This window comes from Nicotiana tomentosiformis, chromosome 8, assembly GCF_000390325.3.
Source record: "Nicotiana tomentosiformis chromosome 8, ASM39032v3, whole genome shotgun sequence".
NCBI classification, from domain to species: Eukaryota; Viridiplantae; Streptophyta; class Magnoliopsida; order Solanales; family Solanaceae; genus Nicotiana; species Nicotiana tomentosiformis.
Genome location: NC_090819.1, coordinates 130,318,916 through 130,342,660, shown reverse-complemented (window position 1 = coordinate 130,342,660; position 23,745 = coordinate 130,318,916). Strand labels below are relative to the sequence as shown.

Sequence of the window (23,745 nt, the reverse complement as noted above, 5' to 3'; positions counted from 1 at the left end):
GAATTATTTCAGGGTGTAATCCGGATATTTTACTTTATTGTCTACTTTCTGATGTAAACCCTTCTATCTTTAAATTTTTTTAAAAAGATCAAATGAAATTAATATTTCATTTTCAAGGAATGTCTCTTTTCTTAATCTTGTCACTTTTCTTATTCTCTTTTCAGTTTTGTTAATGCAAGATTTTAATGACATGACATGCTTGCGGACTTCATGCCCAGATTCTAAAATACTGTCAGACCCCGAAATAATGAATCAAGAAGCAGAATGTGTTGAAGATAAGGCTTGTTAGAAAATAAACAAAGAATTGGAACAGTAGGCCTAAGCTAAGTCTAATTGAAATCGGAAGAAGTTAAAGTTCCTTCTCTTCGGATCATTGTTGAAGCCGAGATTGAGGATAAAGATTGGGTCAAGAACTGATTTAGAACAATTGAATACTGATTGATGAAAAATGATTGACCTCAGTTTACCACGGGCAATTGTACCAACAAAGAATGGCTCATGTCTACAACAAGAAAGTGCGGCCCAGGAAATTTAAGGTGGGACAACTCGTTCTGAGATGTATGCTCCCACATCATGAAGAAGCTAAAGGAGAATTGGCTCCAAATTAGAAAGGTCCATACATTTTAACAAGACTGTTTGCCAGAGGGAGCGTTGTATTTGGGAGGTATTGAAGGAAATGTCCCCGAGACAACTGTCAATATAGATGCAGTCAAAAGGTACTTCGTTTGACCCTCTATGTAGTATTAATGTTCTCTGATTGGGATGCCGAAGGCTTTCTTTCTCACAATCCAAATACTACCAATCCTTTGCAAACCCTTTGGGCCGGTTCCCTTACTTTTATTACCCTCTTTGGAACCTGAAAGTGTTATAAAAAAAATAAAAAAATAAAAAAATAAAAAAAGGAAATAAAAAGAAAAAAAAAGAAAATCAGAAATAAAGTTTCTTGAACTACTTTCGACTTGATTCCGAAAGGATACGTAGGCAGCCTCTCTCTGGGGTTCAGTCACACCAAAACAAAAATCCAAATTCCCCCAAAAGTGAAACTGGGGCAGATGTTATAATAGTTCAGCGATGGTTTCACCTGAAAGGTTCCAAAGTGGTAATTCAATCCAAATCCTTTTCACCCAAATCCTTTTCAAAGTCTTTCTAATCAATCAATGAGAATGTTCAATAATGGGAGGATACAACCGCTTGGACCTGATATAACAAAATGAGAGAAAATGAAATAAGAGAGTTGTCGTGCCCTTTTTTTCTCGCGAAATTGGGTTTCGACACGTGACAACTCTTTTAAAGGAAGGTGTTAAAAGATAGAGTCACCACCTAACAGGTTTGAGGTGCGTTAGGGCACCTATTTGCAAATAACTTTGGTTTAACTAGTTTGCCTCACAAAAGATCGGGTAAGAGCTCAAATTACCTCGAAGAGAAGGTGTTAGGCACTCTTCGAGGTCCATAACTGTGGGTCCTGGCCGAACTTGAATTATATGAATTAGTCAAATAGTTAGAGAGAAAAACAAGAAGTTAAAAAAAATCATTATCAGAAAGTCCTTGAGTAAACACAGATAATTGGTTTAAAGACAAGATGGGGGGTCCTAAGTTTTTTAGCCTAAAGGATCACCCCGTGCAACATAAATAATACTTTGTAACTCCCTAGAGGTGGGGTGTTACTCGTATTATTCAGCGGGCACAGACTATCATCTCCTGCTACCCAATTACTATCTTTAAGTTTTTACCTAAAGCGCACTAGTTAATTCTAAACCGTGCCTTATGCGTGCACTGCCTGTCCCATGCCTATGGTCCAGGAGGTGTTTGGACCTCTATTTTGGGTGGTTCTAGACTTAACTTAGGTTTCTCAAAATGATAAAACTATGCGACATACAAAACAAGCTGGACTTTATGTGAAGGCAATTAAGGGCTCAAGTTAGCCTCCACACTTAGACAACAAATGCATGCAAACAAATTAGGCGTTTGACAGTTTCAAAATTGAGACAAGTTAAAGCCATTAATCCCTATAGACATGCTTTCTATGTGACCCTGGGATTCAAACGTATAGGCAGTTTCAGAGCAAGATGCCATTTTAGATACAATTTCTAAGCGACTACACACTCGGCCTCCTGATTACAAATTATAAGCAATTAAACCTATAGACATGATATCTAGGTGATTTATGCAGTAGTTGGCAGTGATAACTATTGAAGATACTCAGAATTACTCAATTTGATCCTATATGCATGCTTTCTAATAGTGGCAACGAAACAGTGTTGAAAGTTCAATATTAACAGTTAAAAGCGAGTGGTATTACCCTATAGGCAGGATTTCTAACGATTAACGATTGAAATTGATTTTTTATACTTAGCTCCTATAGGCATGTATCCTAGGTGGGCACTATAACAATGAATTAACCAAGTAAAACCCTATAGGCATGGTATCTAATAAAACACATAGGAGCAGGATATGTTAAACGAATTAAACACTCAGTTCCTATGGGGAGGTTATCTAACAACACATAAGGTGAAAATGAGGCAGAATTGAGCAATTGGGACAAAGTGACCACAGAACCTTAGACCCTAGTATGTCAGAGTTCCCAAGGGTTTCAAGAACCCAGGGAAGTGCTCACACTAGGGAGGTTAATAGAGAAGATTTAGGGGGGCTTGGCTTTCAGCCGGACCAGAATTAGACTCATAACAAGAAACAATCAAAGAAATAATAATAAAGTAATAGGTTTGGAAAAGCATTTGCAGACACTTTAAGATAATCACATAATGAACATGAACTCGAGAAGTAAACTAATACATTAGGGCAGAGTTACATATGACAAGAAACAAGGAGCCTGGGATTGCAAAGTTAGCAGGCAAAGGCATTAGACTAGTAGAACCAATTAATACAACCAGTTTAGAACTTAAAGGATCAGATTGTACCAAACTCAGGACTAAACACTATAACATAAACAGGATCAGGTACCATAGAGGGCATCAGTCAAGGAAGAAAGGATAACAGGTTATTAGAGATACAGAATTGGATATAGCAAGAACACATAGAGTGACAATCATATTCTTAGGGGCACACTATATATTTAGAATGAAGGTCTTAAAAAAACTAAGGCATATTAATGACAAAAACTGATCATTAGAGATTCAGAATTAGGCAGAACATATGGATTAAGCCATATAATCAAGGTAGAACATTCAGATTATCAGCAATCACCAAGCTAAACATGCTTCAATCTGTCCAAATTGACTAAGCTGAGTGCAAAGACATTATTAGGCTAGTAATTATAGGAAGAATTAGACAGAAAAGAGTCAAGGAAATAGATGAAGTCATGCAGTTTCAGAAAATATGCTAACATAATGGAATAAACATTGCGAAGGTTTAGAAACAAACCAGTGATTGTTTAATAAACAAAAAAGAACAACAAATAGGACTAGAGTTTCAAACGTGTTAAGTTCCCAAGGGTTTCAAGAACCCAGGTAGTGCTCATACCCAAAAGAGGTCAGAAAAAATAGAAATCCTGCGGCCTTGGCTTTCAGCTGGCCAAGAGCCCAAAACAGAACAAGATACTTAACGAGCACAGAGTAAAGCTTTAGTTTTAGTGAAAAAATAATGATTTTTTAGTCCCCCCATCCCCAAAAGGGGAAGGGGAATGTGTTTTTATAGTAGTAGGAATCGAACAAACAAACAAGGACATATAATCAATCAGACATAAAAATAAGGAAAGAAGAGCATGCAGAATCAATTAGAACCAATTTAGGAGAAAAATCAGGCCAAACCCTAATTTTTAGGGAAAACAAATATCAACGGAATATACACAAAAACAATAACATAGGATGAATATAGACACAAATAGCACTAAAAATCAGAGAATCGAACCAATTTTGGTCTGATTTAAGGAAATATGAAAATTCTAGTTTTAGGGTAAGTAAGAATCAACAGAATATAAATGAATATTTGGACTCACAATAGCATAGGACGAATATAGACAGAATAATACTCAAAATCAGGGGTTTGAACTAATTTTGGTTCGATTTTGAAGAAAATCTGTAAACCCTAGTTTTAGGGAAAGTAAGAATCAACAAAATATAAACAAAATTGGACTCACACGGTGTAGAATAAATGTGTGTAGACGAAATATCGTCCAGATTCAAGAAATGGGAGTCAATCGGTTAGAATCAGAGTGGTAATACTTGCCATGTTTAGGCAAGTATTAGGTAATACCATAGAGAATTAACCAATAGTGGAAACATACTAATATGGTAAGGAGATGAGAGAGAAATCCCATTAGAAGAGGGATTAGGGGAGGGTTTTGAGAGGCGACAGCTAGGGTTTCTTAGAGAAGAAGAGAGAGTAGAGAGGATTTAGGGGCGGCGGGTGGTGAGAATGGTTAGGGTTTGGGCGGGTTTGGATAGTTAAAGAGAGGGGGTGAACGGGGACCATTGATTTTGAGAGATCAACGGCTGGGATTAAAGATAAATGGGGCGGGTCGTATAAAATGGGTACCGATCGAGTTTTGTAAAGGAGTGTTTGGTTTGGGCTTGAGATTTATTGGGCTAGGGTGTTGGGTTTGGGCCAGCAATTGGTTCGAAAATGGGTGGGTTTTTAGGCTAGTTCTTAAATACCCAATATTTAATAAATAAATAATTCATAAAAGTAATTAATAAATAACAAAATATCATTTGTGAAATAAAATGATTAAAAATAATTACTTAACATTATAAAAATATAAAATTCATTTTCTGCATAAATAGTGTAATTATACATGCATATGGGCTATTATTGCAAAAATATGCAATTAGCTCTAAAAATGCAAATGTAGTCATAAGAAATGCACTGAAAAATATTTAAAACCTCATGCTGGTATAAAGGATAAGTTTAGATGATTAAATTATCATAAAAAAATTTGGAGGATAATTATTGGATATTGATACAATAAAATACTGAAATAAATTAGTTCAAAGTTTTTAAATATTATGGAAAATTATGAAAAATGCTTGTATAGGTTTATAAGCTAAATGATGATGCAAATATACAATTTTGAAAGTATATATATATATATATATATATATATATGAGGAAAATATTGGGTATCAACAAGAGTCTTATTGGTGAAAACCCTCACGGGCACCGTAAGGCAATGATGAGTAGAGAAATTCAAAAATTAGAAAGTCTTTTTAATGAAAACTCGCAAAGAGCACTATAAGACGACGGTGAGAAGATAAATGAGAGAGGTCAGTCGGTGAAAACCCGCACAGGGTGCCACTCATCAAAAAGAGGTTCCTCACGACCACTAATATTGACACAGTCTTGGGCAAGGTTTCTCAGTTTCAAGGCAAGCGTTGTGATAAATTTCTGAGAGTTGGACGGTTTGCACAGATCAGGCATCTAGTCATGTTCATTGAAATCCGCATGCACTCCAGATAAGTCATTCTTTACTTTCCCCGAGAGGGACAACTCCTGTCTAATTCATTATCCACTCCATTGTTGTTTTTCTTTGAATTCCCTTCGGTCTAACTCTGTTCCAAAACTAAGGCAAAGAAGGGGTGGCAATACTGATTTACAGGGCTCTCATTTGATACAAGCTAATATGCAAAAAATGCATCCAGCCTTGGCAGGGGCACCCAAGTCGACTTAGACTGGCCATAGTGGCTGATGTTTTGAAATTGAAAAGTCTCGAAAGAAGGAAATCAAATTGAAATGCCTACAAAGGCGAAAATGAAGTCTAAAAGGTTGAGTCCCACGCGACTAATCATCTTGGCAAGGTTTGAAAAGCCAAAGATTCCCCAATGCTTTGAAGGTAAAATTTGAAAAAAAGGAAATCAGACTAAAATGCCCACGAAGGCAAAACAGAGTTGAAAAAGGTTAGGTCCCACGAGACTAACCGTCATGGTAAGGTTTGGAAAAGCCAAAGGTTCTTCGATACCAGTTGCGGTGAAATTACCATAAAAAAAGGCGGCCGAGATCAAATGACTGAAACATTCAAGGCCGCAAAACCAACCACGTTTCAAACTGACAAATTATTCTTTATTTGAAAAACAGGAAACAGGTTCAATCCAAAGAAACCTTGCAAGAAGCAGGTGCAACCAAAAAGAAACCGCGCTGAGACTAAAATAGCTCTACAACAGCTATAACCCCCCAAAAGGGGAAGTTTTCTCCAAATTCTTTCCCGCATTTTACTCATTTTCTTAATAAAAGGAAAACAAAAGAGAAAGAAAATTCCAAATTATGGTAGTATAGGGTCTCCAATCCCTAGCTGCATTTTCCAACATAGGGTCTCCACTCCCTAGTTGAAGTTTATTTTAGACATAGGGTCTCCACTCCCTAGTCTCTTTTCTAACATAGGGTCTCCACTCCCTAGTCTCTTTTCTAACATAGGGTCTCCACTCCCTAGTTGATATTTATTTTAGACATAGGGTCTCTACTCCCTAGTCGCTTTTCCAACATAGGATCTCCACTCCCTAAGTTGAAGTTATTTTAGACATAGGGTCTCCACTCCTTAGTCGCTTTTCCAACATAGGGTCTCCACTCCCTAGTCTGATTTTCCAACATAGGGTCTCCACTCCCTAATTAATTTTATTTTTAGACATAGGGTCTCCACTCCTTAGTCTGCTTTTCCAACATAGGGTCTCCACTCCCTAGTTGATGTTTTTAGACATAGGGTCTCTACTCCCTAGTCTATTTTTCCAACATAGGGTCTCCACTCCCTAGTTGTTGTTATTTTAGACATAGGATATCCACTCCTTGGTCTCCTTTCCAACATAGGGTCTCCACTCCCTAGTTGATTTTATTTTTAGACATATGATCTCCACTCCCTAGTTGATTTTATTTTAGACATAGGGTCTCCACTCCCTAGTTGATTTTATTTTAGACATACATAGGGTCTCCACTCCCTAGTCACTTTTCAAACATAGGTTCTCCACTCCCTAGTCACTTTTCAAACATAGGTTCTCCACTCCCTAGTTGATGTTTATTTTAGACATAGGGTCTCCACTCCCTAGTCTGATTTTTCAACATAGGGTCTCCACTCCCTAGTTGATGATTATTTTAGACATAAAGTCTCCACTCCCACTCCCTAGTCGCTTTTCCAACATAGGGTCTCCACTCCCTAGTTGATATTTTTAGACATAGGGTCTCCACTCCCTAGTCTGCTTTTCCAACATAGGGTCTTCACTCCCTAGTTGATGATTATTTTGGACATAGGGTCTCCACTCCCTAGTCGCTTTTCCAACATAGGGTCTCCACTCCCTAGTCGCTTTTCCAACATAAATGATAAATCACGCGCCTTCCGATCCGCATAACTCTTCTGTCTGCACCGTGCTGTACGAAGTTGCTCCTGAATCAACTTTACCTTTTTCAAGGCATCCTTCACCAAATCAGTACCATACAACTTAGTTTGTAGGAGGCGTTTGGATATATATTTTTTTTTTTTGAAAAAAAGTAGTTTTGAGTTAAGTTGAAAAAGGTATGAAATTTGAAATTATGTTTTGATATATATTTTACTTACAAAACTATTACAGTTTTGTAGTTAGAAAAAATATTTTCAAAAATTTATAAATTTTTATGGACAAATACGTTTTAAAAAAAAAAGGGAAAAAGGACATAAATTTTCCTCATTCCTATCCCATAAGTTAGGTACCATGTTTGTAGGGGTGTTCATAAAAATTTGAAAAATCGAACCAAACTAAAACTGAACCAAACCGACTAAAAAATTGATACTTTTTCGGTTTGGTTTTGGCTTGATTTTGGTTTGAATTTTGAAAACCGATCAAATTTGGTTTGATTTTAGTTTTAATCAAAAAATAACCGAAAAAACCGAAACAGACCGAATATAGAAGTAACTATTTAAAATTTATTAATAGAGAACTTTTTCTTCAATACCTTCCAAGGAAAAGTTTAATACCACTCCAATTTATTCTTCCTTTTCCTTGGGATTGGTTCTTATTTGTACATCGTTATTCTATAATTTATCTAACTTCTATTTTGTAGTTGTTGCGCAGCTACTTATTTATATAGGAGTTATAAATATTTTAATCATCTTACTGTGATGTTCATGAATAGTTCAGAATATTACAAGATTTTCATCTTTGGACCGTAGGATATGAAATTACTTTGATGGTTTATATAAGTCTTTTTATTTCACTAATTACTACTATTTCAGATACGTCATAGTACGATATTATAAGTAATAGTCAATAAATTAGAACTCATTTATCAAACATATTTTTTTCCCATTTGAACGGTTACAATAATCCTTTTAGTTGCTTTAATAAGTGCATGTTGTTGTAGCTCGTCCTTAAAAACATTCTATTAAAACTTGAAATTCAAATAAATCTAGATGGGAGATGCCTACCTATTGTCATATGCTGGGAGATATGGAAATCTAGGCGCAAAGCTAGATTTGAGGGCATAAGGTATGTAATTGGCCAGATTAATTATATCAAGTTGTTATTTTTGAACTCCACCTTTCCTTCCATCTCTTTTGATGGGAAATGGTCAGAAATACGTGCCACTATAGAGAAGATGAAGCAGAATATTTGGATTAAAAGGCTCAAATGGGATAAGCCTGAATTATCTGAGCTAAAATTAAATACTGATGGATGCTTTAAAGATAATCCTGGCCAAGCAGGTGGAGGGGGAATTCTTAGAGACCACATGGGTGATGTGGTAATGGCCTTCTCTCATTATTATGGAATTTGCTCGAACAATGAAGCTGAGGCAAATGCCATTCTTTTTTGTATTACTTGGTGTGTTCAAAATCAGTTTCTGTCTGTAAGTATTAAGTCGGACTGAATGCTTGTGGTGAATATGATAAAGGGAAGCATCAAAGCAAATTGGCAACTTCAAGAAACCATTAGTAAAATCAGAAGATTAATGGAGCATGGGCAGTTTGCAATCAATCACTGTTACAGGGAAATCAACATGGCCGCTGATACTTTGACTAACTTAGGAGTACTCAACAAATACAGAACTATCTTCAATATGACTGTATCCATGCCAACTTAGGTTAAAGCCATAGTGAAGATGGACCGAGTGAACATGCTTACTTTCAGAATTAAACCAAAAAAGGGAAGCTTTAGTATTCATATATAGTCATTTAGGCTACTTTTTGGGATCACTAACTTTAATCATTGTAAAGTAGGAGTCCTCCTCAGTTAACTTTAGTCTATAATAACATAGCTTTCCTGGTAGGTTTTATTATCTGGTAAGTTCATCTGTATAGGAATAATGTGGTTCATTCCTTAATTAGGATGAAGAGCTTAGGGGAAATGTCCCCCTCTCAAATGTATACTTTTTGGGTTACTAATCTACAGGTAGAGGTACTGCCAAACTCATCTCCACCTCAAGGAGGCTTTTGAGGGGAAAAAAATAAAATAAAATCCGTTCTGTTCTTATCACATTTCCTACAATTCTATTTGAATTTGTTGGTGTATAAATAGAAAGAATTTAGGTCAATCTTGACTCCTTTCAATACTAAAAACAATTCAAACCATTTAGCTAAGAAAGAAGAGAACAAGATCTTCTTCCATATTTGAGAATTTCTTCAAAATTTCTGCAAATTCTCGAGACATGCTTCTTGTATATATATATAGTCCCCCTAGAGGTTTGAGTTTGAAGTACGAAAACTTGAACACTAGATCAATTTCTTTTCCTTGGTCCTTTTCGCCATGTAGACCAATATTATGATGACAAGTGGTATGAGAGTCTAAACAATGAAGATTAGTGATGTGTAGAGAAGGTATGAGTAATGCCCACGAGATTGTCTACGAAGATACCGTGCATGTTAGCTAAATAGGTACGGGACAAATAATTAAGGATATTGGAAGCCACAGAGATAGAAAGGTCATTAACATCTACGAGTATGGAAGAAAATTAGCTGAATCCCTGATTATGCGGGATTGACTATCATCACTTAAGTTGTTACAAATTACTCACGTAACGGATAATTAATGTAATAAATATTATTTACGGACAGGAATTAAATAAGGCAGGCGGTTACGAACTGTGCCCTTATATAAGTCCCCCTTCCATATCTTGTATCCCCATCATGACAACTATAAAGCAATATTATCAATTGTCAATATTCTTATTATTCTCTGCCATTAGAAGATCTTGTTCTTTCCTATTGAGAGAAAGCATCAATCATCAATAAGATTCCTTCTTTTCACAGTCTTATTTTCCATTATTATTCTTTTATATTAAGAAAAATGAAGTAACTGGTTGTTAGAAATCCGAATTATTCTTTTATTTGTTTTGACCACAAAAATTATTTTTTGGTTAAACATGTGTGTGTTTGAATTATGGAAACCTTTTCTTAAGAAAATGCTCTCCCCTCACTCACAACATTAGTTTATTCGGGAAACTAGAAAAAAAAAACATAATTAACATTTAATTCTAAAAAATAAATAAATAAATAGAAATAACAAAAATTGACAGTCTACATGTAACATATCTATATTGTCATGATTCCAATTTGTTCAATCTTTCAAACAGATTATTTATAGTTATAGAGAATGCATCTTGGAATTTCTCCAGCTTAGACTTTGGATCTCCGTACACTAATCCAGGTAACAACTCATAAATAATGTATCTTCTCATGTTCTCTCTTTCTCTAGCAGGAATTTGCAGAAGCCTCTCAATAACATTGACTTTCATATTTCTCACATCTTCTTGATCTATGAAAACTGAGTATTTTCTATGATCTTCTGGTAAATGCCATGAATATTGATAGTACGCGGTAAAGGGATCAAAGATCACAGGAATACAACCTGATATTAACGAATCGAAAACTGATTTTCGTGTTGGACTATCACCTGGAGGTTGCAAGCAGAATTCAGATTCCATGAATAGCTCAATTATCGACTCGGGCTGGTCACATTTACCTGAGTTACAATTCAAGAATTTGCATTCTTCATCTTTAGCTGAAGTGCATTGGTTGATCAACATTGACCTTATGTTCTCTGGTGCACCAGGCCTAGCTGCACCAGCAAAGGACACGAGGCTTTTCCGATTTGACTGGATGATCCTGAGCTGCCACGTGATTATATCATCGTCCGATTGTGGATGGAAATAAGTAGGATGAGGTATTCCTATGTCGTTAACATGCCAAGGTTGTCGTTCAATCAAGAGCTTAACCGGATTCTGCATTTCATCTAGTTCCAATAACCTACTCCCCCATTTTGTCTCACTAGATCTTCTGAAATCCCATGAAATTTTTCCTAAAACAAAGACATGATCATTACCTGATTTTTGAAACCAATGTTTTTGTGACTCTAGCCATCTTACAAGGTCTAGTCCCAAAGTATCCTTGACATCGTTCGAGACATTCTTGAAATGCCATCTCAAGATATCCAATCCACCATAGAAAGGCACATAAAATAGCTTAGCTTCATCTGCATTGTATACTCTACAAGGATGATTCATAACGTGCGAATGAAATATCAGCTCCAATGAATACTGATGTGTTTGGTACCACCCTTTTCCAAGTTTCTGTATCGATTCACCCATTGCATCATTGCTGAAGTACTTGCAGAGATTGACCCAAGGAATCATATCTTCACATTGAGCTACCAAGTCTTTGTTGAACTTTGTAGGTAATTCATACACATAAATTCCCCTGCCATTACATGTTGTATGATTTTTGCTCGTTGCAACCCACGAACGATGCACCTGCAATTGATCCTCTACATCATTGTAAGCCATTTCTAGTTCCTCATCACCACTTTTAACCATGTTGTTTCTGAAAGCAAGAATTTGATTTCCTGCAATAGAATCAACAGATACACTTGTACTTGCTTGTTTCTCACTAGGAGTGAATGTGGAACTCTCATTGACACGCGAAATTGGGATGTCAAGAGAACTAGACTTTTGTAGCAGAACATCAACAACATTATCAGTAGATGTGGAACTTCCATTGACTATTGGTGTTGGAGTGTCAAGAGGTCTAGATTCTTTTAGCAGAACATCGACAACATTATTAGTGAATGTGGAACTTTCATTGACCATTGGCGTTGGAATGTCAAGACGACTAGATTCTTTTAGCAGAACATCGACAACATTATTAGTGGATGTGGAACTTTCATTGACCATTGGCGATGGAATGTCAAGAGGACTAGATTCTTTTTGTAGAACATCGACAATATTTGATGCTGTATCCTTCTGATCAACTAAAATGGAAAGGGAAGTGCCATTGAGAAGCGAACTCGGGGTGTCAAGATTAGGTTCAGTGCCAGCAGAAATGCAATAAAGATTGTTGAGTTTGCGAGATGAGACACAGATATGGACAACTTTACCAGAAATAATGGTAGTAGAAGAAGACCATAAGAAGATGAGAATCAAGATGAGGACTATAGTTGGTACTCTAAAGAAAAGTTTAGCTAAGAAAGAAGAGAAAAAGAAGCTAAGTTCTTTAGGTTCAACTCTTTTGTAACTCTTAGCTTTCTTCTTTGACACAGAAATGGCCATCTTGTTGGTTAACAATCTAAATTTTCTTGATCTTTCTCTTTCAGCTCTTCTTTTTTGTACTAAGGTGGATATTATTTGCTTGCCTTTTCAAAGAAATTGGGCTTAACATGCTAGCACGTACTAAGATGAAAAATCCCAATATTTGAGGGCACGTTTATATGTTCCACTGAACTTGCATACAATAGAGGAATCAGGGAAAAAGTCAACTTCACTTCTTTATATTATTTTGCATGCTACCAAATCATAAAGAGTCAAGACCATGGTATATATATAATGCCACCATTACTAGTGGTTACAAAAACTCTGTTACCAAACCTAAACATAAGTTCCATGAAATTAGTGTTGGACGTGCTTATTAAAAGAATTGATGAAAGAAATAGGTACAGTCAAACCTCTCTATAATAACCTCATTTGTTTCTAATTTTTTTAGCTGTTATAGCGAAGTGTTGTCACAGAGAACATATATTATAATATAGCATGAAAAATGGTTCCATAAAAAACTTGGCTTTTATAGTGAATAACTGTCGATATTGTTATAAAGAGGTCTGACTGTATTAAAAATAGAGTTTATTATACTTAAAATGTAGATTGGCCATGAGGATTTGTTAATTGTCCTGATCAATATCTTGTTAGTAACTAAATCCAATTCCGGAGCTAAATACACAAGAAGGAACAAGTAAACTGAGACATAGTCATCCACCAACTCACAACATACTATCCGTCCTAGCAGGCAGCTGCCGGCGGAGGAAATTGATGGGCATTGAATTATAGGTTCTACGGGTTCAACTGAACTCATTATTTTTTTGCTCGCATTATGTAATGAAGACAGCCATGGCACCAAAATCACGCCAACTAACCGGTGACTGAAATGGCTCCCCTTGGGTTGCGAAAGCGACCAGTCATATTCCTTAGCCTATCATATATCATTCTCACCAGTTCAGGGATAAGGTTGGTTGGAAATGTGTCATACTCTTAAATCTTCATCTAGCTCATCAGGGTGGTTCAGCTAGTGATAATTTATGTTCATGTGAGGAGGATACCTAGGCTTTCCTATTAAAAACATGTAAAGAAAACAACAACAACAACAACAACAAGTACGTGTCAATTCCAAGCTCAAGCTGGGGTAGAAAGCTGATGTGCCACGTAGCTGAGCTAGTCCCAATGATATACTATTTGGTATTAGGATGATTGTTCATAGATTGGCTAGATTTACGTTGACTGCCAGCCTACAATATTCCTCCTGTTTTATCCAGGCTTAGGACTGGAAATGTGAACAAGCTCGAACATACGGGGTTAAACATGTACAAGGACTCTGTTGGCAAAATAAGCTCTGGAAATGACGCAGGTCAGAAAAGGTACAAATTGAAGTTCACAAAAACCAAAAAACCTACTCAAAATTCTCACATATATAATCTCTGTAAATGTGAAAACAGAACTGACATAGTCAAACATAACCTTCAGCGGAACTGCTTGGAGCCCAGTACTGATCAAATTGAGTTAGAAAATTTGTGTAGGAACTATTGCCAAATTTAAGAGCTATGCATATACAGCTTTACAATGACATTGCTAATTGGTGTAGAAATAAGCATTAGGCAGTACGGTACCAATAGCATATGAATATCCATTCTGAATCATGGTTAATGAGGATTCATATAGCCGAATATTTTTCAGCCATGTTTGCTAAAAAACACAGATCATTCAAATGTTAAATACTTAGAAGTAAAACAAGGAAAAAGAAAATGGGTGACTTCATGTTTTAAATAGTTCAGCTACTATTAGCATGTTAAATAAATCTTATACAAGAAGCACCAGTGGTGTAGTGGTAGAATAGTACCCTGCCACGTTACAGACCCGGGTTCTATTCCCGGCTGGTGCATTGAGAGCAGTGAAGTTTACCTGGACAATTTGTGAACGATTGGTCGTCACGCGCATCTGATCTTATATGATAAGAATTGTGCATCCGAGCTCTCTTTTTCTTTTGCAAATCAGGTTTCATTATTTCCAGCTCTTTTTCGCTCACTTTCAATCTGTTCCAATCTGGAATTAATTTAACATTTAACCTCATCATTTTTAATCTGTTGCATTCACCTTTATTTTCTGAGCATCCCTGACTACCAAGTAATAAAAGTTCAAGAGATTACAATCAACTTTAGTTAAATGTTTCTTTTGGAGTTCTTGGACAACCTTACATATAATTACTACAACAGATGTCAGCATGTAACCTGACTCCAGCGAATAATCCTTTGCAATGTCCCCGTGTTTTTTGAGGATGTTTTGAAAGGTAGGTTCAAGATTCAAGGTTTAATGATTTTTCCACCAATCTTTTGATTTCTTCTTGGTTTGCTTTTACTTCTTCAATAGAGTAACATAACACATCTAAAGGACCAAATTAAGAGCAAATCAGGTTTCATTATTTCCAGCTCTTTTTCGCTCACTTTCAATCTGTTCCAATCTGGAATTAATTTAACATTTAACCTCATCATTTTTAATCTGTTGCATTCACCTTTATTTTCTGAGCATCCCTGACTACCAAGTAATAAAAGTTCAAGAGATTACAATCAACTTTAGTTAAATGTTTCTTTTGGAGTTCTTGGACAACCTTACATATAATTACTACAACAGATGTCAGCATGTAACCTGACTCCAGCGAATAATCCTTTGCAATGTCCCCGTGTTTTTTGAGGATGTTTTGAAAGGTAGGTTCAAGATTCAAGGTTTAATGATTTTTCCACCAATCTTTTGATTTCTTCTTGGTTTGCTTTTACTTCTTCAATAGAGTAACATAACACATCTAAAGGACCAAATTAAGAGTAATGTAATCACCAAACTTATAACGAGTTGAAACAAGAAAAGTGGAGTCGTTAAAATATGAGGAGGTCCTCATATGGAGTCCCACAACGGAAAACTATGTAATTTTCATGTTGAGGCCAATCCAATGTCACATGGCAAATTATAACCACACCAACATATTGAAAGGAACAACCCAGTTGTAAAAGAAATAAAAGAAAGAAGGCAATTAGCAGTAAAAGAAGACAAAGAGAAAATGCAAGAATGAGAAGAAAGAAAACGTGAAAAAGGAAAAGTCAAAGTTGGCACGCTGTAAATGTGAACAAAGAATTCGGTGCGCAGTTTGCAGTGCCGTCCTCTTTTTATTCACATTCGGTGAAAATTTTCTTTCACGTTCTGCCTATAAATAGGCATCCCTCAACTTATTTTTTCTCTTTAATTAATAAAGACCTATTTTTTATGTGGCCGTGGAGCAGAGGCGGCTCAACAGATCTCGGGGCCTGAGGCGAAATCATATTCGGAGGCCCTTAATCCCAATATAATCTCACTAGTGGGATCTGAGGATGGTAGTTTGTACGCAGACCTTACCCCTACCCTGGAATAGAGAGGCTGTTTCCGATAGACCATCGACTCCCTCCCTCCAAGAACTTCCCACCTTGCTCTTGGGGTGACTCGAACTCATAACCTCTTAGTTGGAAGGGGAGGGTGCTCACCACTAGAGCAACCCACTCTTGTCAAATATACTCATTAATGAGGGAAGAAAATTATCATAATTTATAAAGTTATTGTATAAAATAACCTCAATTAAGTAACAAAAAATATACTGTAACACTTTTTTTATTCTAATTATTTATATAAATTATATAATATATAATAGTAACAATAATAATAAAAATTTAAAATAAATTTGGGGCCCTAAGGCAATGGCCTTACTACCCAAAGCCTTAGAGCCGCCCCTGCCGTGGAGTAGTCAAAAATTTGCGAACCACGTAAATCTTGTCTTGTCTTATCTTGTGCAATTTATTATTTTTTCTCTTTTAAATAATTTTTCGCTTCTATTAGCCTTACATGCTTTCCAACAACTAGAATCAGAGCATAAACAATGTAATTCTGGTAGAAAAGTACAATATTGGTGCATGTACTATTCACAAGAATAGTGCGACACTGTTGATCATCATTTATAACACTATTTACAATAGTGAAGAACTATTCATTGATAGTGATAGTACTGTTCACCAATAGTGATCATTGTCTACCTTATACGGTTGAGATATTTTTTCTTACACGGAGTAGTATTCGTTGCTACTATTCACATAATATTTTTTTTTTTGTGAAAAATGACATTGGAAGAAGGGAAAGTTAAGAATGACAAGTTCAATGGCAAAGATTTTGGATTCTGAAAAATGCAAATAGAGGATTATTTGTACCAGAAAAAATTACACTTATCTCTGACCGAGGTAAGGCCAAAGCGGATTGGGATCTATTAGATCACCAAGCTCTTAGTGTGATTCATTTGACGCTAACACGAAATGTGGTGTTTAACATCATTAACGAGAAGACCACTGCAGGTCTGATGAAGACGTTATCAAATATGTACGAAAAGCCATTTGGTTCAAATAAAGTCTATTTGATGCGTCGATTGTTCAACTTAAAGATGATAGAAGGTAGATGTGTTATGGAACATATCAATGACTTTAATTTAATATTAACTCAGTTGAGTTCTGTTGATATAACATTTGATGATGAAGTTAGGACATTGATTCTACTATCATCTCCACCGCAGAGTTGGTCTGCAACAATAACTGCAATTAGCAGTTCATCGGGAAGTACCAAACTCAAATTGGAGGATATTAGAGACTTGGTTCTAAGCGAAAATATTTGCCGAAGAGAATCAAGTGATTCCCCAGGATCTGCTTTGAATACCGAAAGCAGGGGAAGAAGCAGCCCAAGAGGACAAAGTCATGGTCGTGGCAGATCAAAGTCAAGGATAAGAGGGCAATCCAAAAATTGCAAAGACATTACGTGTTGGAATTGCGATAAAAAAGATCACTACAGTAGTCAGTATAGAGAGCCAAAGAAGAAGAAGAACGATCAATACAAGGATGGTAATTCAGCAAATGCAATTATTGAACAAGTCGATGATGCACTAATTTGTTGTGCAGGCAGTCCAGTCAAATCTTGGATTCTGGACTTAGGTGCATTCTTTCACTCTACATTATCCAAAGAATTATTGCATAATTATATTGCTAGAAAATTAGGGAAGGTTTATCTAGCAGACGGCGAACCTATAGAAATTGTCGGGAAAGGTCATATTCATATAAAGATTTCACAAAGCACGCTATGGAAATTGTAAAATGCCCGACATGTTCCTGGCCTAAAAAAAAATCTAATATCTATGGGTCAAATTGACAGTGAAGGATATACAACTACATTCAGTAACGGACCGTGGAATAATACCAAAGGAAATTTGGTTGTGGCATGAGGCTTCAAGAAGGGAACACTGTATGCAACTGCAATACAGAGAGATACTATAGCAACAATTGAGCATGTTCGTGGTACAACATTGTAGAATCGGAGGCTCGGACATATGAGTGAGAAGGGAATGAAGTTGTTGGTGCCCAAAGAAAAGTTTCCAAACCTAAAGCATATTGAATTATGTTTGTGCGAATATTGCATTTACGGAAAACAAAAAAGAGTTAGTTTCTCAAAGGCGGAAGATGCCAAAGAAAGAGAAGTGCATACGTATGTGTGGGGACCAGCTCCTGTAACTTCTCTGGGAGGCTCGCGCTATTATGTCACCTTCATTGATGATTCCATGAGAAAGGTATGGGTTTATTTTCTAGAAAAATAATCTAATATTTTTGTTACCTTTAAAAGATGGAAAGCTGAATTTGAAAATCGGACAAACCTAAAGTTAAAATGTCTGAAGTCTGGCAATGGAGGAGAGTATAATAGTTAACAGTTCAAAGCATTCTGCTCGGAGAATGAGATCAAAATGATCAGGACAGTTCCTGAAACACCAGAACAAAATGGCGTTGCTGAGAGGATGAACAGAACCCTGAATGAACGAGCCAGAAGTATGAGAATACATTCTGGATTGTCGAAATTCTTTTGGGCTGAGGCTATTAACACGACAACTTATCTCATAAACAGGGGACCTTCTGTACCGCTGAATTTTGAAATTCCTGATGAGGTATAGACAGGAAAGGAGGTAACTCTCTCACATCTAAATATTTTGGTTGTGTTGCTTATGTGCATGTAAATTCTAATGATAGAGATAAACTTAATCCTAAAGGCAAAAGATGTTTCTTTATTGGCTATGGTTATGATAATTTTGGTTATCTATTTTGGGATGATCAAAATAGAAAGATCCTAAGACACACGAATGTCACATTTAATGAAAATGTAATGTACAAGGACAAACTTGAAGTAGAACCAACCAGTACCAACAAACAGACATCTTAAATAGTTGAGTTAGAAGAAAAGTCACGACCCAAACCGATGGGCCGCGACGGGCACCCGGTACTTTACTCAACTGAGTACCAACGTAACATATCTTTCGTATCATACTATCATAGGTAAGTGAGCCGGAGAGGCTGTCGTGAGATAAGTAGAATAAAACATGAGGAAATACTCAATATAGGGTGACCCAACTTGATATACCGATTATACATATGACGTACTGGCCTATAAGGCCGACATAATCCTTAATATACTTTAAACATAGGCCGACAAGGCCATACCAGTATCCATATACATGACATCTGTCTACAAGCCTCTAAGAGTACATAAATATCATAAAGGCCGGGACAGGGCCCGCCATACCAGTCAATACATATTCAAATCATACTGACCAAATAGGCAACTCCGGAGCAAGTGGAGTGCACAAACACCTTTTGCTGAGCTGATAGCCTACTAGGAGAACTCTCAAACTGTCTATCGGGATCTGCGGGCATGAAACGCAGCGTCCCCAGGCAAAAGGGACGTCTGTACAAATAAAGTACCGAGTATGTAAGGCATGATAGTAGTATATAAAAGACATGAAAAAAATATGGAGTAAAGAACTCAACCTGTAATTTTGAATAGCTCTGTGAATCATGAAAATTTATAATGTTATGCATGTGCATATAAATGCCATACCATGCATAGGTATATGCATACATAACATTATCAAGCCTCTGAGGGCAAACCATCATATCATCTCAGCCACTGTGGGCGAAATCATCAACGTATACCAGCTGATCAGGTGGTGGTGCATATATAACGCTATAATATTTTATCATATCCCATATACATATAATATACGCGTATATAACTCCATCTGGTCATAGATAAATGTACATGTATACATGAATGAAATGCATAAGAAGTAGGTTAATAAGATTTCTCAAAATGTCATAAGATCACTATGCCTTTGATTAATATCATGAAATAAACTTTATCAACTTGCGTATTTTTCTGAGACCCATGAACAAATGATACAATAATAAGACACATGGGGAATCAAGAATATAGACATACCTCGTATTTCTATTAATAGAGTCATTTATGAAAGTTGCGTATTTTGCTCGTTTCATTTGTATCATTTGGATCATGCCGAAAGGAAAGAAGGGATAGCCTTAACATACCTTAACTCCGTTGAGTCCTTAATACCTTCCAAGAAATTCTTCAAACAACTCAACTCAATCTACCACAGCATAAGGAGATTCAAAATCAGTGTTGTGTAAAGGCTAAGTTCGCAACTTAAACTAGTGGCTTGTTTACAAAAATGTGGGCAGCATCTCCCCTGTAACTAGGCACTCCTCCAATACCATATACCAACAACAACAATAACAACATGTAAGTATCATTTTCCAACCTTATCTCCATCACAATATACCACAAAATAACCCACACACCCGAATCACTTCATACATAAAACGACAACCAAAGTAGTGTCAAACAACCTAAATAAAATGTAACGATGAATGACCAGCCCACCATTCCGTCATTATGTGGTGTTTATCCACACAATTTGTCCTCCAAAAATTCATTAAACAGTAGCAAAATATACAGCCCAATAGCAACACGAAACAACCCACAAAACAGTCCACTACAAGTCAAATAACTCGAACTCATGGCTTCCGATCATCGTCCCGTGAGTTTTAACTATTAGGAAATGAATTTATCTACCTTCCTTGATATTTAAACACTTAATATAGAAAGTACACATTTTCTTAACTATGAAGTACTTTCCAAATCTCAAACTACAAAGAAAAAGAGAGGCGATATAGTGATACTTACATCGTAGGGATTGTTTTAATGTTATCGCTTTCTGATTCCATGCCCAAGATGATAATCTTATTTGAAGCTCTTGCAGAGAGCTTAAGAGTAAAGTTAGGGGTGTTATTTGGGCGTGCTCTCTGAAAAAATGGAGAAAGAGACGAGATGGGATGTAAATATCCCATTTTTTAAAAAGTCAAAAAGGTGCTACTTGGCACCCTATGATTGGCCCTTTTTCCAAGGCTTATAACTTTTTATCCAGATGTCGTATGAATTAACGGTTATGAGTGTTGGAAACTATATTCAAATACCTTCAATTTTGTATATAATATGTCCCAAAAATACCTCATATAGCATACAAAATGTATTTCTCAACAAGCTCTGTTACAAGGCAAATCCTTAGTCGGTTTTTCTGCAACTTTAATCCGATTTTTGCCAAACTTCATATTTTCTATCTAAACATCATATATAGCCATATTATGACTTTAAAATTATTTAAATCATGATTAACAAGTCTCATATTCATTACGTCACCTTGGGACGCACATGGTGTAACAATCTTCCCCGCTTAGAAACATTCGTCCTCGAATGTTAAACTCCCAGAAATCTATAGAAATATTGGCAGAGTCTCCTCTGTAACGGTACTACTACCAACCTAAAGGCTGTGATGTCTCAGTCTGATCCTCCTTCGGAAGTGAAAACAAGTGAGGATACCTAGTCTTCATTTCTTCTTCAACTTCCCAAGTCGTCCCTCCACATTATTGTTAATCCAAAGTACTTTAACCGAAGCTACATACTTAGTTCTTAATCTCCGAACTTGTCTATATAGTATAGCAATAGGAGCTTCCTCATATGATAGCTGCTATGTGACCTGAACATCGTCAACTGGAACGACTCTAGAAGGATCTCCGATACACTTACGGAGTATAGACACATGAAAGACTGGATGTACTGACTCCATGTTGGAAGGCAAGTCTAAATCATATGCTACCTGGCCTACTCTACGTATGATCTTATAAGGTCCAATGTACCGAGACTAAGCTTTCCTTTCTTACTGAATCTCATAATGCCTTTCATCGGTGATACCTTTAGGAATACACAATCATCTACCTGAAACTCCAAGTCTCGTCGTCGATTATCTGCATAGGACTTCTGACGACTATGAGATGCTAATAGCCTTTCCCGTATAAGCTTAATTTTCTCAAGTGCCTATTGTACCAACTCTGGTCCTACTAACTTAGTTTCCCCAACCTTGAATCATCCGATAGGTGACCTACACTTCCGTCTGAAAAGAGCTTCGTATGGACCCATATGAATGTTGGAATGATAACTATTATTATATGCAAACTCAATAAGTGGAAGATGATCATCCCAGCTACCCCTGAAGTCCATCACATAAGCCCGTAGCATATCCTCCAATGTCTGAATAGTACGTTCAGCCTGACCATCTATCTGGGGATGAAATGTTGTACTAAGAGTTACCTGATTCCCCAATCCTTTTTGGAAGGACCTCCAGAAATTAACCGTAAACTGAGCACCTCTATCTGAGATAATAGATATAGGGACACCATGAAGTCGTACTATCTCCCTAATGTAAAGCCTTGCATAATCCTCTGCTGAGTAAGTAGTCCTGACAGACAGAAAATGGGTTGCTTTTGTAAGTCTATCGATAATAATCCATATATCATCGAACTTACGTTGGGTACGAGGTAAGCCTATGATGAAATCCATATTAATCACTTCCCATTTCCAAGTCGGAATCTCTATAGCCTGTAATAATCCACAGGGTTTCTGATGCTCAATCTTAACCTGCTGACAATTTGGGCATTGAGCAACGAACTCTGCTATATCCTTCTTCATTTCGTACCACCAGTATATTCCCCAGATATCATGATACATCTTCGTCGCTCCTGGATAAATAGAATAGCGAGAATAGTGAGCTTCTCCCATAACCTGCTGGCGCAACCCTGCCACATTAGAACACATAATCGACCTCGATATCTGAGGACTACATCTCCTGTAATCTCAAATGGTGTATTCTCCTTTTGAGGGGATGTATCTCTGTAATGAGCTAGCACAGGATCCTCATACTGGCGTTCCTTCACTTCAGTTACTAAAGAGAATGTTGTCGTGTTCTGAATAGTAACTTCGGTATCACCTGAGTCCAATAATCGAACTCCAAGTCTAGCTAGCTGATGAATCTCATGGGCTATCCCACACTTCTCTGGCTATAAATATGACAGGCTACCCATAGATCTACGGCTGAGGGCGTCGGCTACTACATTCGCCTTCTTCGGATGGTATAAAATATCAACGTTATAGTCTTTCAGTAGCTCCAACCATCTCCTTTGGCATAAATTCAATTCCTTTTGATTGAAGATATATTGAAGGATCTTATTATCCGTATAGATATCAACATGAATGCCAAATAAATAGTGCGGCCACATCTTTAGTGCATGAGTCACTGCGGCTAATTCTAAATCACGGGTCGGGTAATTCTTCTCGTGCTTTCTTAGTTGTCTTTAAACATAAGCAATTACTTTTCATGGTCGTTCTGCCACTTGTTGCATGAATACATGGCTTATCTCATTGCCCACAAATACAGGAATTTCTTGTAACTCATATGATCTCAAATATCATCTTTTGATTTTTTTTCTTCCCGTTCATTAGCCATGATAAGTGACACTTTCTTATGGAGTGCATACAATGTTGTTGTGAGACTGTTGTTATAAGACCATTTCTTGTTTATGCCACTATGCTTAAGTTGAAGCCTTCTTCCTTATTCTCTCAGCTAGTCTTTCTTTGTAGTACTTAAGAGAGACCCTTTGACTCCTGTAAAGCTGTGAACTTATTACATCGTATACCCGAAAGTATTTTTGATGTTCTTACTCGCCTATAATTATCCTTCATTACTTACCTCCGCGCCCTTGTGCTTGTAAGGTTGATTCTGAACTGAAAGTTTTGACTATCTTCTCAGTGGCACCATTTTTTTTCGTAACACTTATATGGTACCTTTAACAACCCCAACTCCTATTTGAATATTTCTCATGGATTATGATGTCATCATATTTGCGAGACTGAATTCCCTATGTTGGGTTTCACTATGTTTATCTTGCACAATCTACTGATTTGTTTGTATCCTCTTGTTTAGCCATGGCTAGGCTCTTCCTGAATCAATTACTAACTAAACGTTAATCCATTCTCATATATATATTCTGTGTAATCTCTCTTGGGTTATATCCTTTG

General features: G+C 36.6%; 1 protein-coding gene across 1 annotated transcript; it reads right to left on the bottom strand.

The window, feature by feature from the left end:
• Positions 1-10,446: 10,446 nt before the first annotated feature.
• Positions 10,447-12,450, bottom strand: LOC104100665 (xyloglucan-specific galacturonosyltransferase 1-like). Its single transcript, XM_070184187.1, has 2 exons — positions 12,012-12,450; positions 10,447-11,747 (listed from the first exon to the last, which is right to left on the bottom strand). Exons 1-2 carry the CDS (start codon positions 12,448-12,450, stop codon positions 10,447-10,449), a joined length of 1,740 nt encoding a protein of 579 aa, XP_070040288.1.
• Between the last annotated feature and the right edge of the window lie 11,295 nt (positions 12,451-23,745).

Coding starts and splice junctions, on each gene's coding strand:
- LOC104100665 (XM_070184187.1), bottom strand. CDS start 12,450: ATGGCCATTTCTGTGTCAAAGAAGAAAGCTAAGAGTTACAAAAGAGTT. Junction 11,748..12,011: donor TCTGCTAAAAGAATCTAGTC/GTCTTGACATTC, acceptor ATTCTATTGCAG/GAAATCAAATTCTTGCTTTC.